Source organism: Myotis myotis, unplaced genomic scaffold, assembly GCF_014108235.1.
Source record: "Myotis myotis isolate mMyoMyo1 unplaced genomic scaffold, mMyoMyo1.p scaffold_m19_p_5, whole genome shotgun sequence".
Lineage (NCBI taxonomy): Eukaryota > Metazoa > Chordata > Mammalia > Chiroptera > Vespertilionidae > Myotis > Myotis myotis.
The window spans coordinates 63,495,882-63,511,772 of NW_023416357.1; the positions used below are offsets into that span (position 1 = coordinate 63,495,882).

General features: G+C 35.7%; 1 protein-coding gene across 9 annotated transcripts in view; it reads right to left on the bottom strand.

The window, feature by feature from the left end:
- Positions 1 to 15,891, bottom strand: part of FBXL17 (F-box and leucine rich repeat protein 17) — a 451,458-nt gene that overhangs the window by 298,972 nt on the left and 136,595 nt on the right. For 8 of the 9 annotated variants that reach the window (XR_004967647.1, XM_036310114.1, XM_036310113.1 and 5 more), the window contains one exon: positions 7,286 to 7,416. Coding sequence is in view for 8 of the 9 variants with exons in the window: in XM_036310114.1 (XP_036166007.1) it covers positions 7,286 to 7,416 (131 nt within the window). In the remaining variant the exon portion in view is untranslated. Of the gene's footprint in view, positions 1 to 2,300; positions 2,561 to 7,285; positions 7,417 to 15,891 lie in introns of those variants that run through there. The other variant, XM_036310121.1, reaches the window with a different exon arrangement.

Here is a 15,891-nt window from a genome sequence, read left to right on the forward strand (position 1 = left end):
AAGACAAACTCAAATCTAATTTCCACCCATCTTCAGAGTTGGAGGTAAAAATCAAACCAGGCTGAGACATGTACATCTCACAGATTCTTCCTTTCAAGTGATTTTACTAGGTTAAATACTCTAGCGTTGTATACCAATTAATACTTCACTAAAAATGATATTAGGCAATTAGAAGTATTAAAAGGACCGACCAATGTCAGAACCAATATCACTACCTACCAAAAAATGAAGAAATTCATTTACTTGGAATACACTAAAAATTTTACCTGCAGATGAATGCACAAATCATTTTATCAGAAAAACTTCCCTTTTACAGAAAAATATCATCAGTTCATTGAAAAACCATATACATTAGAAAAACAATACATATTATTTATGGCAATTATTTCTTACCAAAGGTACTAAAACTTCTAATAAAGTTAACTGCCTTTTTTTTAACTCAGTAATATACCCAGTATTCTTCTTTACCTGAAATGGTTAAATATTTGCTATAACTGACAGAATGCATTTTTATATGGTAAAATTTTTAAAAGTAAGTGAGTATCATCACATGCTTATATACCCATTCAAATTTCATTTGTGAAATTTTTTCTGATTCCAACTATGAATCAGGTATGGTACAAGACACAAAAGTTTCTACTTTTCCTCAAGTAACTTAGAAGGAATGAACAGTATTTACAAATGGGTTTGTAAGAGAAAAAAATAATATTATTACAAGATTAGTTGTTTTAAAAATCTACAACTAATAACCCATGGGCAGACAATAGTGTGGTGAAGGGGGCGGGAGCAGGGCGGATGGGGTCAATGAGGGGGGGAAAGGGGACATCTGTCATACTTTCAACAATAATGATAAATTAATTTTTAAAAATCTACAACTCAGTGTATGCAGTAAGATACCCGAAAATGTTCCCCTCTCACATATCCCATAGGGAAAAGAGGAGGTTCACTTCTAATGAGGTTCAAAATGCTCACGCATCATCTGAGGTCTGAGCTAGGGTGACCACATAATTTATCATCCGCATCGGGGCACTGGAACACAGGAAGCAGCAGCAGCAGCAATGCTGCACCTGACAGAATTCCACAGAAGCAGTGGTCCTGAACCAATCAGGACCTTCAGTCACTCCAGGTCTGAGGTGGAACAAGGCACTGGGAGACAGTGAGCACCACCTGGTTACAGGCTAGACTTTGAGGACACACAAAACCGGATCCCAGGCTTGGTTGCACCACTTACAGCGAGCTGTCTAACCTCACTGAGCCTTAATTCCTTCATTTGAAAATGAGGTTAATTTCTTCCTCAGGACTGTTGTAAAGATTAAATAAAACATTGTATATAAACACTTAGCACATACTGTGGCCCAGGTTGGAATAAATGGCAGCTACTATTAGCTGTTGCTATCATCCTTGGTCCAAAGGAGAAAAAGTATACACTCTGAGCTCACTAGAACTACAAAAATCAACCACGGTTTCAAATGCATTTAAGGACATCATTTTTGTAAACAGTTTGGGAGCCTGAATAATACTCCAACACCATATCATTTTCTGAGGATAGTCTTACAAATAACTGTGACTATAAAGGAGTGTTAAAAAGTGTGCCAACCTCAAACAAATGTCATTAGTTCAGAAAGACTCCTTTCTGTTCCTACAATCCTCCCAGAACTTGGTAAAATCTATTTCTTACTATTTTTGCAAAAATATAAATAAATATCATAGAACATAGAACTATGCAATAGGTTACAAGAATAAGCAAAATTCAGTTTTAGTAAAGCTCCATCTAAGCGGCCTAGCCACATAATTAGGTACCAAATGTATGCAGACAGACTGCTCCACATTCTACACAGGCATGTAAGTTCCACCACAGAGCTGCTTCCATGGTCGGCATTATTTCTTCTGCCTCTTCATTTCTAGTTTTCAGGCTCTTATAGGAGAAAACTGCTCCAACATCACATTCAATACTCCAAAGTGAAAAGTATTCCTCTCCTCCAGACCGCTTAACTTTAGCAGAAAACAAAATATTCTCAAACTCAAATTCAACTATGCTTGGTGATTTAATGGACAGTGTCCCCCCCCCCCCCCCCACACACACACACATACACACTTGGGCAATCTTTAAACCTCAGTCTCTAGGAGAATTAAGTAATATTAGGGGATTGAAATGAAATAAAATTTGAAGTCCATTGTGACATGACATTCACAGGAAGATGGTAGATTATCCACCCAGTCTTCAAACACTTATAAATACAATATATAGCATATGTTCCAAAACAATTCTTGAAAATAAAACACAATGGGCACTCAGCAAATACTTTATATCACCAACACCTGCTCAAATCCTCTCTGAACTTTATTTCTAAATGTCACCGTTTTTTATTGAATCAATGGAAATTTGAAAGAAGAAACAGAATAAACACCCAGAGAAGATCAAGGGAGTTAGAAAAGTCTTTATAGAATGCCATCTTGAGTTTTACGTGAGCCAGGGTGCTGTCAGTCCCCGTGAAAGGGGTGGTGAGGAACCTGTCACTCTCCATCCTCAACCTGAGTATTCCTAAAAGGCTAAAAATGGCTACACAGGAATGCAAAAGAGAAAGAATATTATTAAGATTTTTCTTAATATTATAAACAAAGGAATCATGAGTTAAATACTAAGCACTGCAGATAAATTCACTTTAAATCACAGGCTTGAAGTTGAGGGAGTTCAGTAAAGTAGTTCAACTTTCTTTATAATTCAGGAAACTTTTTTTTATAACACTCCTGTTTGAACCCTAAGTGGGAGTGAGTTCTCCTTTTTGGAAGGTAGTCAATGAAAATAAAGGTTTTAACTTATTTTAAGCTGAATCCGGTTCCCCTGTAACTTGCACCTGTTGGCCAAAGTTCTGATGTCTGAAATCATGGAGAAACAATTTAGGTAGACTGATTAACTCTATTAGCTCTGAATATATTTTATCAGACTCAATTTTAAAAACTATTCAATTTAAAATCAGAAATTCCTAAAAATCTCTACATTCTGAATATTAATAAAGGAGAATTGTAGATTGGCTGGAGACAAGCAGATAATATGAAATAATAGATCATGCTGGAATGGTGAAGAAATGGAGAATGGCCAAAGAGAACAGCACATTCCTCATCCTGGGAAAATTGTTGACATGAGGAAATGTGGTCCAATGTTGCAAAACCTGCAACTTTTCCAAGAGAAGGCTGAAATTCACAATTTTCATGTGAATTATGCCAATGTTTAAAGTGTTGGCAAATAATTCAATTTTTAAAATATCATATAGGCCAAACAAAACAGCTCTGTGGACTGAACTCAGCTGTGGCCCACAAGTTTACAACTTCAAGTGATCTTAAAAGTTTTATTTAAAGAGAAAATATCTATAGTTACTATTTTAAACACTAGTATACATAAAGTGAAATACCAACATATTGCAAATGTTATTTTATACTTGAAAGAAACTAGTCAGAACAGTCTAAGATTTAAAATCCTCCAAATTTTAGAGTGTCCACTGATGCCATAGCCTCCTTTACATAAACACAAGATTCGCACAGCAAATTAACTCCTTAAAGAATATTCAATAAATGTAACTTTTTTTAAAGTTGCAAATACAAAGAAAAAATCTCTAGCTAGGCAAGATCAACTACTTGGCAACATAATTTACTTTAACAACCAGCTTGACTTGTGCTACGGTTTGTGACTTTATCTGATGGATGTCAGAGAATCTTTGAATTCTCTTATATTGTTATCCTCTACTGTTATCGTAATTCAGATAACGAGATAGGGTGATCTACTGTCAATGAAAGAATCATGTATTTGATAATGGGCATATATATATATCATATGATTGAACTTTGTTTTCAGGACTAATGATAAAAATTGAAAATGGGAAGATTAATTCCCTCTTTGATAGCTAGTTTAAGTACTAAAAATATCTTTTGTAAAGATCTATTAAAATCAATTAGATTTCACTTTATTCTTATTAGCCAAAAAGAACAAAAGAGCCATTATAAGCATATCACTATAAAATACTCAGAACCATTCAATTTTTTCACACATCAGGGTTTTTTTACATCCAAAGCACGCTGCTTTTGACTCTGTGCCAAAACAACGAAAACCAAATTGAATGTGAAATAACAAAAGATTTATATCAAATACAAATAAACATTTCAATAAACTTGGAGTCAGAGAGAATAGAAGAGACATAAAAACCAGATGTTTAATTTAAATCACTGGTAGAAAGAGTCAGTGTCTTCTTTTTATAAACCACTTATATTGTATTTGTATTCAAAAGCAATGGTAAATGTCAAATGACTACTAGACCATCCTTCTGAATACAAGAAAATATCATGCTGTTTAACTCTCAACACACAAAAAGTACTTTTAGAAAAACAAAGATAAAGAACAGCATGTCTTAGTCACACAGATCAATTCAAGAACCTCGAAATGCTAAAAGGCACCATGAGCTGAACAGTAAAGACTGTCAATTACTACATATTTAAAATTTTTGAACTTCAAAAGAATGTCTTAAAAACTTTTAAATCCAGGATAAAACTTGTATCTAATAGCTGAGAAGAGTATCAAAGGAATCTTTTATTAAAGCATTAAACACAGATCCTTTTTACATATACTATATATAAAATATTATCAAAAGGTTCTATCATACTTTAATTATGAAAGAAAATAATTAGGTTAATTTTGAAAAAAGAAAACTAAAAATTTTACATATAAGTATCACTTGTGTGTGAATCCCAACTATGAAATGGAATATTGACTCATTAGCTATTTGCTTTTTGTTTGTCTTCACCAGTTTTTAACGCAGCAATGACAGAAAAATACATCCATCAGAAAAGCCAAAGTCAAGCAAGTCCTCTACATTTAATAGGAATACCATAGCAAACGCTGATGAAAGAATTAAATGAGGACATGTGCAAAGTGCTTATTAATTACCTGGGTAATAAAGTGACTGTGCTCCCCTTTATCCTTACATGGTTCACTATCATCTCACTCATTATGTCTTATGCCACCATGAAACCATGAGAGCAGCAGGGACTTAGTGCCCACTGACAAACACAGTACCAAGCATTTAGTAGGGGTTCCTAAATGCTTCTGATTTACTAGAGGATAACAATGAACAGATGTAAAAGAGATGCTAATTGATAGGCTAAATGCATTAGTGCATCCCAGTACCCTCTATATGAAAGGTTACTAACCCATCTGAGCTAAGTGCTAAAATTATAATTAAATCTGATGGGAAGTCCTAGATTTATACCAATATAATTACAATTATTACTTAGCTTAGTGAAAGAGTATGGCAAGAACAATGAGATGAGTAATTTAGATGATACTGCAAAGTGCGTTTGAATGTTTGAAACTTCGATAACAGTACACAGGCGAAGTGCGAGCAGTGTAATTAAAACCTAAGAGTCTGATCTTTAAAACTCTATGCTCAACCTCATTAAAATGCATGTTTTCTCAATTAATCCAAACTTTTCCATTAAAAACATAAAAATACACTTTCATTCCTTGAAAATAAATCTCTACAGCACATATATTTAGGATCAAATACAAAATAACCATTACAGCTAAGTAGGAAAAACTGACTGAAACAGTAAGAGGTTTGGTAGATGGAGCCTAACCAAAGGAAGAAAAGGCCAAGTGAGAGCTGCCCGGTGTCTCATTTGTAAAAACTAAGTAAGTTTTTGAAGAGGGCTTGTGGATTGGAAATCCCTAAATATATTTGTTCAAATGATACAAAGCTAAGCAAACTCTTTATAATGGTTCTGAGATAACCCTTATAATCATAAATGGGCTGAATCTTATTTACTCTCCCAGTAACTGACTGGGCTACACAGCAGGTACACTGAAAACTGTTGTGGAATAAAAGACAATCATTTTCATAATCATTTTGTTGCAGAAACAGTTTTCTCCTTTTAATCTGATACATTACTAGGAAGTTTATCTCAATATTAAGCTAATGGTAAACACCTAAAACCAGAGGATAATTTTTTATGTACTTTATTTTGTTAGTTGTTATGAAAAACATTTAAAAGATTTTAAAGTTGTCATATAATTTGTTATGAAGAATGCTGATTATAGAGAAGAATTTTATTTAAAATTTTTTTATCAATTTCCTTTAGGTTTTGATATACTTCATACAGTGACTATTACTAAAAAACAAACACCTTTTATAAATGATGACTATGTGTCCATTCTAGATCAGTAAATTTTTCAAGACAGAGCCAAGTCAAAGTATTACATACTTTAAAGAGTAATGCAGGGTAATTTAAGAAAACAACATTAGAATTTGCCATAGTTGGGGAAAATAGATCCTATGCAATATTATTTTTAATATATTAAAAGTGGTGGGAGGTGAAATCTATATAATTTTATTAACCAATGTCACCCCCATAAATTTATTTTTTTTAAGTGAAAGGGGAAAGTGTCTTTAAATTAAAGTATTATCAGACACAAACTTAAATTATTGTTGCTATTTGTGAAAAAACATTTAAATCTAAATAGGTTCTAATTTTAGGTGAAATAGTGCTTTCTATTTTGAGAGCAAAATATTTTTGGAGGTCTATCTTTAAAAAAAAACTTAGTCTGGAAAAGTCACTGGGCAAAAACCTGTCTCGTGCCTATATATAAGAGCCTACCTAAGCTAATCAGTAGAGGTACAGTAGTTACTACTTTGCAGTTATTTCCATTATAAAAAAGTCCACTCTCAAGGGTTCTTGAATCATTTTTCCCTTCATGCAACATTTCAAAGAAATATAATTTTATCACTGTTTATATGAAAAAAACTGGCCGTTATACACATCTTTACTCTATGTCCATCACATGACTTACCCTTTCAAAACAAATTATACAGAGAACAAGATGCCATCCTTGAGAAAGGATCTGTGTGTATAATGTTTGAAACAATTTCTAAGAATCATTTTCCTTGATAAATAGACAGGGAAATTAACCATAAAAGTTGCAAATGTATTAAAGTAACAAATAGCAATATATCCTAGATGGATGACAAAGAAAAAAAATTCAACAGACTTCTGTTGTTACAACTGTTTAGGCAAACATTTTAATCTGAGCACATGAAAACCGTGTTGCAAATACATGTCATGGATAGATTAAAAATAAACAGCTAGGTTTTCAAAACTTAAACATATCTACTTGAAAAGGCATGGCTACCTTAAATTTCCCTTAAAGTTGACATGCCTTGTTATAATGATAATTAGTATGTGGTACATAGTACACATGTTTTCTTCTGGAAAACTGTTTTTAAGATATTACATTTGTTACCTGTCATTTATGATCCAGTTCAGACAGAGATTGAGAGAGCTAAGATTTTTGCACCTCTTGACAATTTCCATCACGGTTTCATTATCCAGTTCAGTGATATGACGTAGGTCCAAGCTGGAAAGGTTCCTTAGCTAATGAGATAAATAAAATGAAAGATGAAAAAAGTAAATGTTACATTCATTCTCAAAGTAGAGTATCACAGTACAATATTTAAATAGATCACAGAGTATCATAGTACAATATTTAAAATAGATAATAAACTATTGAAATACTATTTTACATAGTAAATGAGAAATGAGGGCAGAACTATATGGTGAATATATGAATGACAACACATTAAAATCAAACAGATTTTATTGAGAAATAATAAAAATAAAAAGTTAGCAATCTAATACATGGGGAAGCTGTTAAATGTATTACATTATGTACCCACAAACTGATAAGATTATTCTCTTTAACATTGTTTGATTTCAGATATATATATCTTCATGATTATGATGCCACTTTTGCATAGGTTTTCTCATTTTTTAAAAGATGAAATATGAATTAAGTAGTGAATTCAGAGATATCTTGGTGCTATTTTATCAATGTACTCCAAAAAGTGTACTATTCCAGGTTGTGTCGAAAGCAATATAGCATGTTGTTTAAGAAGTAAAGTTCATCTAGGCACCACTTTCCCCAGTTCTTCATTTTCTCTACTCTTTCCTGATGTTTCCTGTCTTCCCCTGATGTTTAGTCTCTAAGTAAAGGAAATTAATCATATTGTTTACACAAAGATGGTAGGATCTTAATTATCCTCTTCAAATGAACTACATTTCAAATAAGCTATCTTTGCTTAACAACATTTACGTGTAAGAGGATCTAAGCTCTTGAAAGAAATGCAACTCCAATTGAGACCTTGCTGAAGGCCTTGTGGGATGCTGGACAAAAACCAGCTTGTATCATCTGAACTCCCGACCCATGGAAACAGTAAGATGATAAATATACGTTCATTGTTTTAAGCTGCTAAGTTTGTAGTAACTGTGCAGCAATAAAAAATTATTACAGAATGTCTTGAGGATAAGCCAGGTTTCTCTTAAGAGAAGGGGGATATTCTTAGTCCCTTTAAACACGGAGGGTCACTGCCCTGCCCTAGATGCATGTGCTCACAAAAGCACAGAGGAGGCGCTCGGTCCACACAACCCCCTCCTCTATGTGTAGCTTCAGCTGCCAAGAAAGTACTTTCTGGGAAGACCGGTAGCTCTGATGTAGCCATTACTTTTCTATATAAAAACCACCATTTTCTTAAACCACATTATTTCCACCATTAGCTCTTTTATACAGATTATTTTTAATCCCAACACCCAATACCGTTTTGCTGTTGGAGATGTACTGTTCTGAGAACATGTGAAAAATTAAATAGCCTCTGAATTGCAGGTGCGGGCGGCTTGCTGGGCTCATGCCCTGAAAGCAGCCTCATGCCTGTACCACAGGAAAATCAGAAATACAGGAAAGGCCTCCAGGGCTGCTTGAAAATACTTGAAGCATGACTATTAAACCTAAGAATGTTAAGGATGAATTTTGCTATGTATAACCATGTACATATGTGAACTGTTGAACACAGCCACATACAATACACAGAGAATTCCATTGTTTTCCTAATTATCCTTTATTATAGTCACTGGGAAGTCACATAATTATAAAAATTTACCCAGCCACACAAATATTTCCTATACATGTGTATTTCAGGATCCAGCACAGCTTCTGACACAAAATTTCTATGTGAATTCATACATATCTTGTGGCTTCCTCCACTGTAAAATATCTCTTTGTCACAATAGCGTGAATGTACTTAATCCCCATGAACTCTACTCTTTAAAATTATTAAAAAGGCAAACTTTATGTTATGTACTTTTTACCACAATAAAAAATATTACTTCCTCCACCCGAATGGAAACATACAATAAAACTCCATGGAGATGAAAATGGTACGTTGTTGGTGCCAGTTCAGTCCCCTCACATTAGGGAAGATAACTGAGGACCAAAGGGGTTTGAACAACTTATTAAAGTACAGATAATAGGGAGAGAGATGTTAGCAAATCTAAACTATCTTATAGACTTGGGGAAATGTAAAGGTATTTTCTAGAACAATGGAATGGCAAGGAGTAACCATTCCAGTAACTATCTACATGTGATAAAACTCTAATTCTGGCTGATTGACTCCTGAGCTATCGGATCCTGCAGCCAGGCCTCTTCCCGAGTGCAGGGGTCAGACAATAACACTGGGCCTATATGCTTCTTGTCAATAAATGGAACATTTCTTACCCCATCAATGGAGCACAGACTCATGCATGAGGAAACAGACTGACTTGGGCTCCCGCATGCCAGTATTCTACTGAGATCCTGAAGAGTGTTTTACTATTGGATTCAATTACAGCTCATTTTTTCATGAGCTGACAGTCACTGACTATGCTCATGTGGCCTTCCCAGGACCATTTTAGCCAGTTCAGCTTAAAATATGACAGCATCCAAAGGCAGTCCCAGGAAGACACATACTGAACACCTGTACAAGATGTGGCATTTTCATGCAAAACTCCACAAACAGCTCTGTCAAATCCATCACATTCTTTCCCTTGCTATGGGAATTTCATAATAGTGCCCTCCAGGGTTTCATAAAAAGCTACCTGAAATAATCCTTCACAGTCTGAAACAAGTAATTACATGTAGGAAACTGACATTTTAATTAAACTTACTTTCCTTATAAATTCATTGGTAGTCTTGGGTTATACAAATCACAGAGGATTTGAAGAAGCAAAGCCATACAACACAAGATCTTCTAAATATTTCCCTCCAGTTTTTAAACATTTAGTAAAGTATTTTAAAAGAAACTCAAGTCAGAATGTAGGTAATCAACTTTCAGTTTAAAACCACTTTTATTGGGAAAAATATTACTTTAATCAATTCAGGTCAAAAAGACTAAAATTAGCCAATGATCGGTATGACGGATATGTACTTAAGTATAACATGAGACACTAAAATGTTACCTAGGAAACACAGGCTTGGAGGATTATAAAAAAAAAACCCTAAATGACTTCCAAATTTTCTTAAGACTCTGGAAAAGTAAAAAAATAAAACAAAATTCTCAGTTGTCCAGGTTGCCTCCAGTATATGAGGCAACAGAAGAGGACTCACAGAATCTTGGCAAAGACAGATAGCAGGGATGTACCACTGTTTCAGGCTATGATGCCAGCTGGAGGTGATAATTTTTGAAAAGACTAAATACGTCTGTATAGTTAAATATGTTCAAATGTCAACTGGTACCTAATTTACTTCTTGCAAGCCCTGCAAACATTGGCTTCACTGGAGCTGAGTTTTAGGGCAATTGGTTGTAATCTTTAGGGATCAAAGCCAAGGGTTAAGACAGGCTGCCTCGACAGGGTTAACTGGGGCTGTAGATCAGTACCACACACTAATCTGCCAATCACCTGTCAGACTGCCAAGATGATTACTGGAGACCAAAGGCACCCAGAGACTGGGGTTAGAGAAAGGCACTTATAAGGAAACTGGGAAGATCCTCCTGCTAGGGGCAGGGAAGGCGAAGCAGGAGAACGGCAGGGGGTCCTTGAATGGTAAACTGGAAAAAATATGAAAGAAAACTAAGACTACTGCGGATGGGAAGGAAAGGGGCAGAGGGGGAATTCTTGACCCTGAGCGTAGGAAGGCTTCCACACTTTGACAGGCTCTGATATCTACATTTAGAGAAGAACTTGATTGGCAAGACAGAGAATAAAGGGCAATCCTTCTGCTCATCAACTAGGCCTGTGCCTTGGCTTAGTTACAGCTGGCATTCGAGTACGGAGATAGTAATAAAAGCTGAATAAACCACACTTAGGACATCAGGCAAATCCTTCCCAGCACTCATAGAGCTGAGAACCTCAGTGAGAAACGAAAGCTTTTAAGTAGAGAGCCTGAGAGCCTGGCAGAGACAATACAATTTTCTCATCATGAAAACAGGACTTCCAGGGCCTTAAATGCTATCCCACCCACAGCAGTGACCATGTTAATTCTCTGGAACCTTCACCCAGTATTCCTTCCAATCGCTGCCTCTTACTCACACCAGGCTGCTGTCTTTTTGCTTTATTTCCAAATCCAAAGCCGGTTTGGTCCTTCCATTCTCCTACTGGATCTGACATCTTTTGCCATTTTTTTCACATTTGTTTTGCTTTTTAGGTGACTTTACTGCACTGCTTCTCTTCAGAGCTTTCCCTTCTAACTCCTTGCCACATCACCAGCCAGGTTAACATTCCTTAAATAACTTCGATCATATTGCCCACCTTGTCTGAAACCTTTAGGAAACAAAAATATTTCAACTGCAGAAAGGAATCCCAGCGCTTGCCCATTGAGGCCCTAGAATGATCACCCCTACCACTCCCTGACATCTGTTAAACTAGCTCAAATCTATTTCCCAGGCTTTGAAATGTTGTTCTCACTGTGCTCAGAGAGCTGTGTTCATTATTTTAAAACAGATTTCACTTCCTGATTACTTTAGAGAGAGGAAAAATTGGTGAGTCTTGGAAATATAATATACTTGCCTTGACACAAATTACTAACTAGGCAGTCCTCACATAACTATGCCCATCAGGCAGGAATCATCGATTGGCAACAACTGCCAAGGGACCATGGGAGCAAAGTTCCCTTCCTGCTACAACTACTTAGGGGTCTCCTCTTTGTCTTCTCCCTCTCCTCCACCCTCCCTCTCCCCTTCCCCTCCACCTCCCCCACCCAGCATTAAATAATATAAAACAACATTTTCATTCCGCATAATTAAAGGCCATTTTAGAACAAGAAGCATAATCAGTTCTCTATTTACATATCTGTTCTTAAAATGAAGACCATTAAAAATGAAAAAAAATAAAAAGCCTCCATAAGTTGTCAGAGTTTTGATGTGTGTGGCAAGAATTTTGAGTAGTTCACCAAAATTTTAATCACTGTCTTCTGCTGCAGAAATGTGAATTTGTTAATTGGATTTCTGCTCCTTGTACCAATTCAGAAAGGGTGTTCTGCTCCTCCTTTTCCACTCCGGCAGGCAGCGCAGCCTCTAATTGACTTTTTTCCTAATACTTTTCTTTCCCCCAAATTCCTTTCTTTTCTCCACATAAGATTTCTAGAGCTCATAACAAGCTACAAAGAACACTAAGAATTAGCAGCGTTGAGAAGCCCTGCCACTTTTTATAGAGAAAAAGCTGACAAACAGAACTTTTCTTCAATTAAAAAAAAAAAAAGTGTTCATACTTTCTAATTTAAATAAGAAAAATAAAGCAGAGCTCAAATCAATTAAGGGTAAATTAAGTCAAAAGTGAATGCAAACACTCATCTAACTGGACTGGTTGTGTACTTCTCTGTCAATTTCCTCACACCAAGTTCAGAACTTTGGGGAGAAAAAAAGATAGTTCATAGAATTTTGAACCCAGTTTAGTCACTTGCCTCCACATATCACACTATGATGTGCTGAAAGTTTTAGAACTATATCCCAAATAAGAGTTTTACTTTATTATTTTTTTAAATATATTTTTATTTATTTCAGAGAGGGAGGGAGAGGGAAAGAGGGATAGAAACAACAATGATGAGAGAGAATCATTGATCAGCTCCCTCCTGCATACCCCCTACTGGGGATCAAGCCTGCAACCCAGGCATGTGCCCTTGACTGAAATCGAACCTGAGACCCTTCAGTCCTCAGGCTGACGCTCTAGCCACTGAGCCAAACTTTAGGCTGCAACTTTATTTTTATTAACAGTAAAATAACTGAAATGCCATTAGCCCCAACATGAAAAACTTATCATATCCAAGCCAAGTAACCTGCACACTGACCTCTTGATCTTACACTATTAAAGCAAAAAAAAAAAAAGTATTCCATTCTTTATTTCTAAATGTGGAAAGCTGAAAAACAGAGGCATGACAATGATGATTTTTAATTGAAAAAATATTCTGGCATGTATTTTTATTTTCTGTCATTCCAAAAATGTTATGGAACTGTTGGACCTTTTCCATAAATGTTGTACCTTTAATCTCTAAATTAAAATGTCTTTTTTTTCTTTCTTTCTCCCTGGTTTAGAATATGCAACTAGGACTCACCTCCGCATAGAAAATCTCTTAGCCTCACACTCTCATTTCTGGGCCTCGGCCTAAAACCAAAGCTCCGAGGAAAAAGTGCCTAAGCCTGAATTTCAGAAATAAGTATTCCTCTTCTGTGACCAGGTTGTTTCAGAGAGAGTGAGCCAAAAAGCCCTGGCAGCCAGATGAAAACCACCAAGCTGAGCCACTTGGGCCTTCCATACTCTCAAAAACATTTCCCAACACCAAGAGGGGCAGTGGGAGGCCCTGTGCACAGGTACCTGCAGCTTCTCTCCGAGGTGAGGGTTACCCCATAGATCTGGAGCACCCTATGTCACCCAGGAAGAACACAGCTAACCCCACCCATCAGCAGCTTCCTCTCCTCTCAGTCTCTAAACCATGTGACAGAGAGGAAACATTCCAAAGCCTATGTGTGATTCTTTCCTGTGTTAAACACCCCCCACCCCGAAGTCCCCAAATAAAGCCCCAAATACCCCTTTTCTAGTTGGAAGACAAGTCTGATATTAAGGATCTAAAAACGAACCGATCAGATCATTCCTAAAAAAAATTTGGATGCAGGTTTGGAAAAAAGACTCTTTCTTCCACAATGTTCATTTCTGGCATTATATTTGATTTAATTACTTGTGGCACTATCCAAGTGCTGCCTATGATAATGAAAGAATTAACGCGCTACAGATGAAAAAAGCCTAAGACTCAAACTTTTTAAAGTGAACATAAGGATTTGTGCCCAAAATCCACATGAGGAACTCTCCTAACACTGAATCAGTTCCCATTTGTTACACTGAGTTTTACTTTTGTTCTACAATAACAATTCCAAGAAGCAACAGCATTTTGTTTACAATATATTTAAATTTGGAACTGGTAATTTTTAAAAAATCTTTATTGTTGAAAGTATTACATATGTCCCCCTTTCCCCCCTAATTGACCCCTTCTAACTGGAATTGATAAATTTTAGTTCCTGACTCCCTAATAACACTCAATGTTATGAGCTGGAAGTGAATGATCTAAAAGTCTAATTTGATGACTATATTATAGGCAGTGTGTCAGTTACCAATAAGAAGTGGTAAAACAGAAAATATCTTTGTAAGTTTTTCTTGATATAAAAAATATAAAACATGAAATTAACATAGATAATACAGATTTTTTCAAAATAAACTGGAAAATTTTTATAACTTTGATTTATATACTAATGCACTACTTCCTAATACAAAAAAACAAACTGTTCATCTGTAATGCTGTTCTCTCAACCAATTTTTTCCATCTATATGTTGAAAAGCTTCAACCAATGAGAAAAATCTGGTATACATCTAAGGTAAAAGTTTAAATATTGATTTATGAATTACTTTAATATTATTTACTTTGAGTCACAGATCTTCTTACATCAATAAACAGCATTTATTAAAATTAAAAGATTTTTTTAATTAAAAATTCCAAAGTACTGACATGATAGTATGTTACTTTTTGTCAGTCAAAACCATTAAGGTATATTTAAATTAATTGGTAACTTATAACCAATAACTCAAATTACAGTTCGCAACAAATAACTTCTTATTTAGTCAAATATTTTTCTTTACATTTGCCTCTGTGCACTGGTATTATACATTATAGCTCAAAAAAACATCTAAATTTTATTCTTGCTAGAAGCACGTATAAAGCTACCTTTCTATAATTAGGCAGCTAGCCCTCTATCCTATTCTTGGCACTCACATGGCCTTGTACTTCCATTAGTCTTAGTTGTCATGTAGCTAGCTGCCCCTATTTCTTTGGTTATAGTTTGTCTACATCTAGGAAAGATGTATGACTAGTGATAGTCTAAAGAAGGGTCAAGTCCAACCGTCGCAAACTATGGGCCGCGGGCCGAATCCGGCCCGTTTGAAATGAATAAAACTAAAAAAAAAAAAAGATCGTACCCTTTTATGTAATGATGTTTACTTTGAATTTATATTAGTTCACACAAACACTCCATCCATGCTTTTGTTCCAGCTCTCCGGTCCAGTTTAAGAACCCATTGTGGCCCTCGAGTCAAAAAGTTTGCCCACCCCTGGTCAAGTCTAATTTAAATCTTATATTATGTGCAATTCTATGATTTGTGCTTTGATCTCCATTGTCACAAGATTCTCTGAGAGGAAATAAACACCAATTCTATTTTCTCAACTGTAAGAAACACAAAGTGATACAGAGAGGACGGTGTATTGGGTCTAAGCAGGAACACAACCACTAATTTACTAAGTTACAGGAAGAGAATTTCATTAGGAAAACTGGTTATTCTGATGAAGGAAAAGTTGAGGAGATGAACTGGAGAGGGTGTGAGCCAGAGCCTTAGCAATGGCAGGAAGCCAAAGGCACCCCAAGGGTAGAGGGACAAAAGGAAGAGTCAATGTTACTGTGACTCGTAGGCCATGGTCACACACACAATCTGGAGCTGCAGGGGACCTGTCCTGGGCTGGGGCCAAGGAGTGGCTAAAGTTGCTACTAACAATACTTCCTTGGAGGAA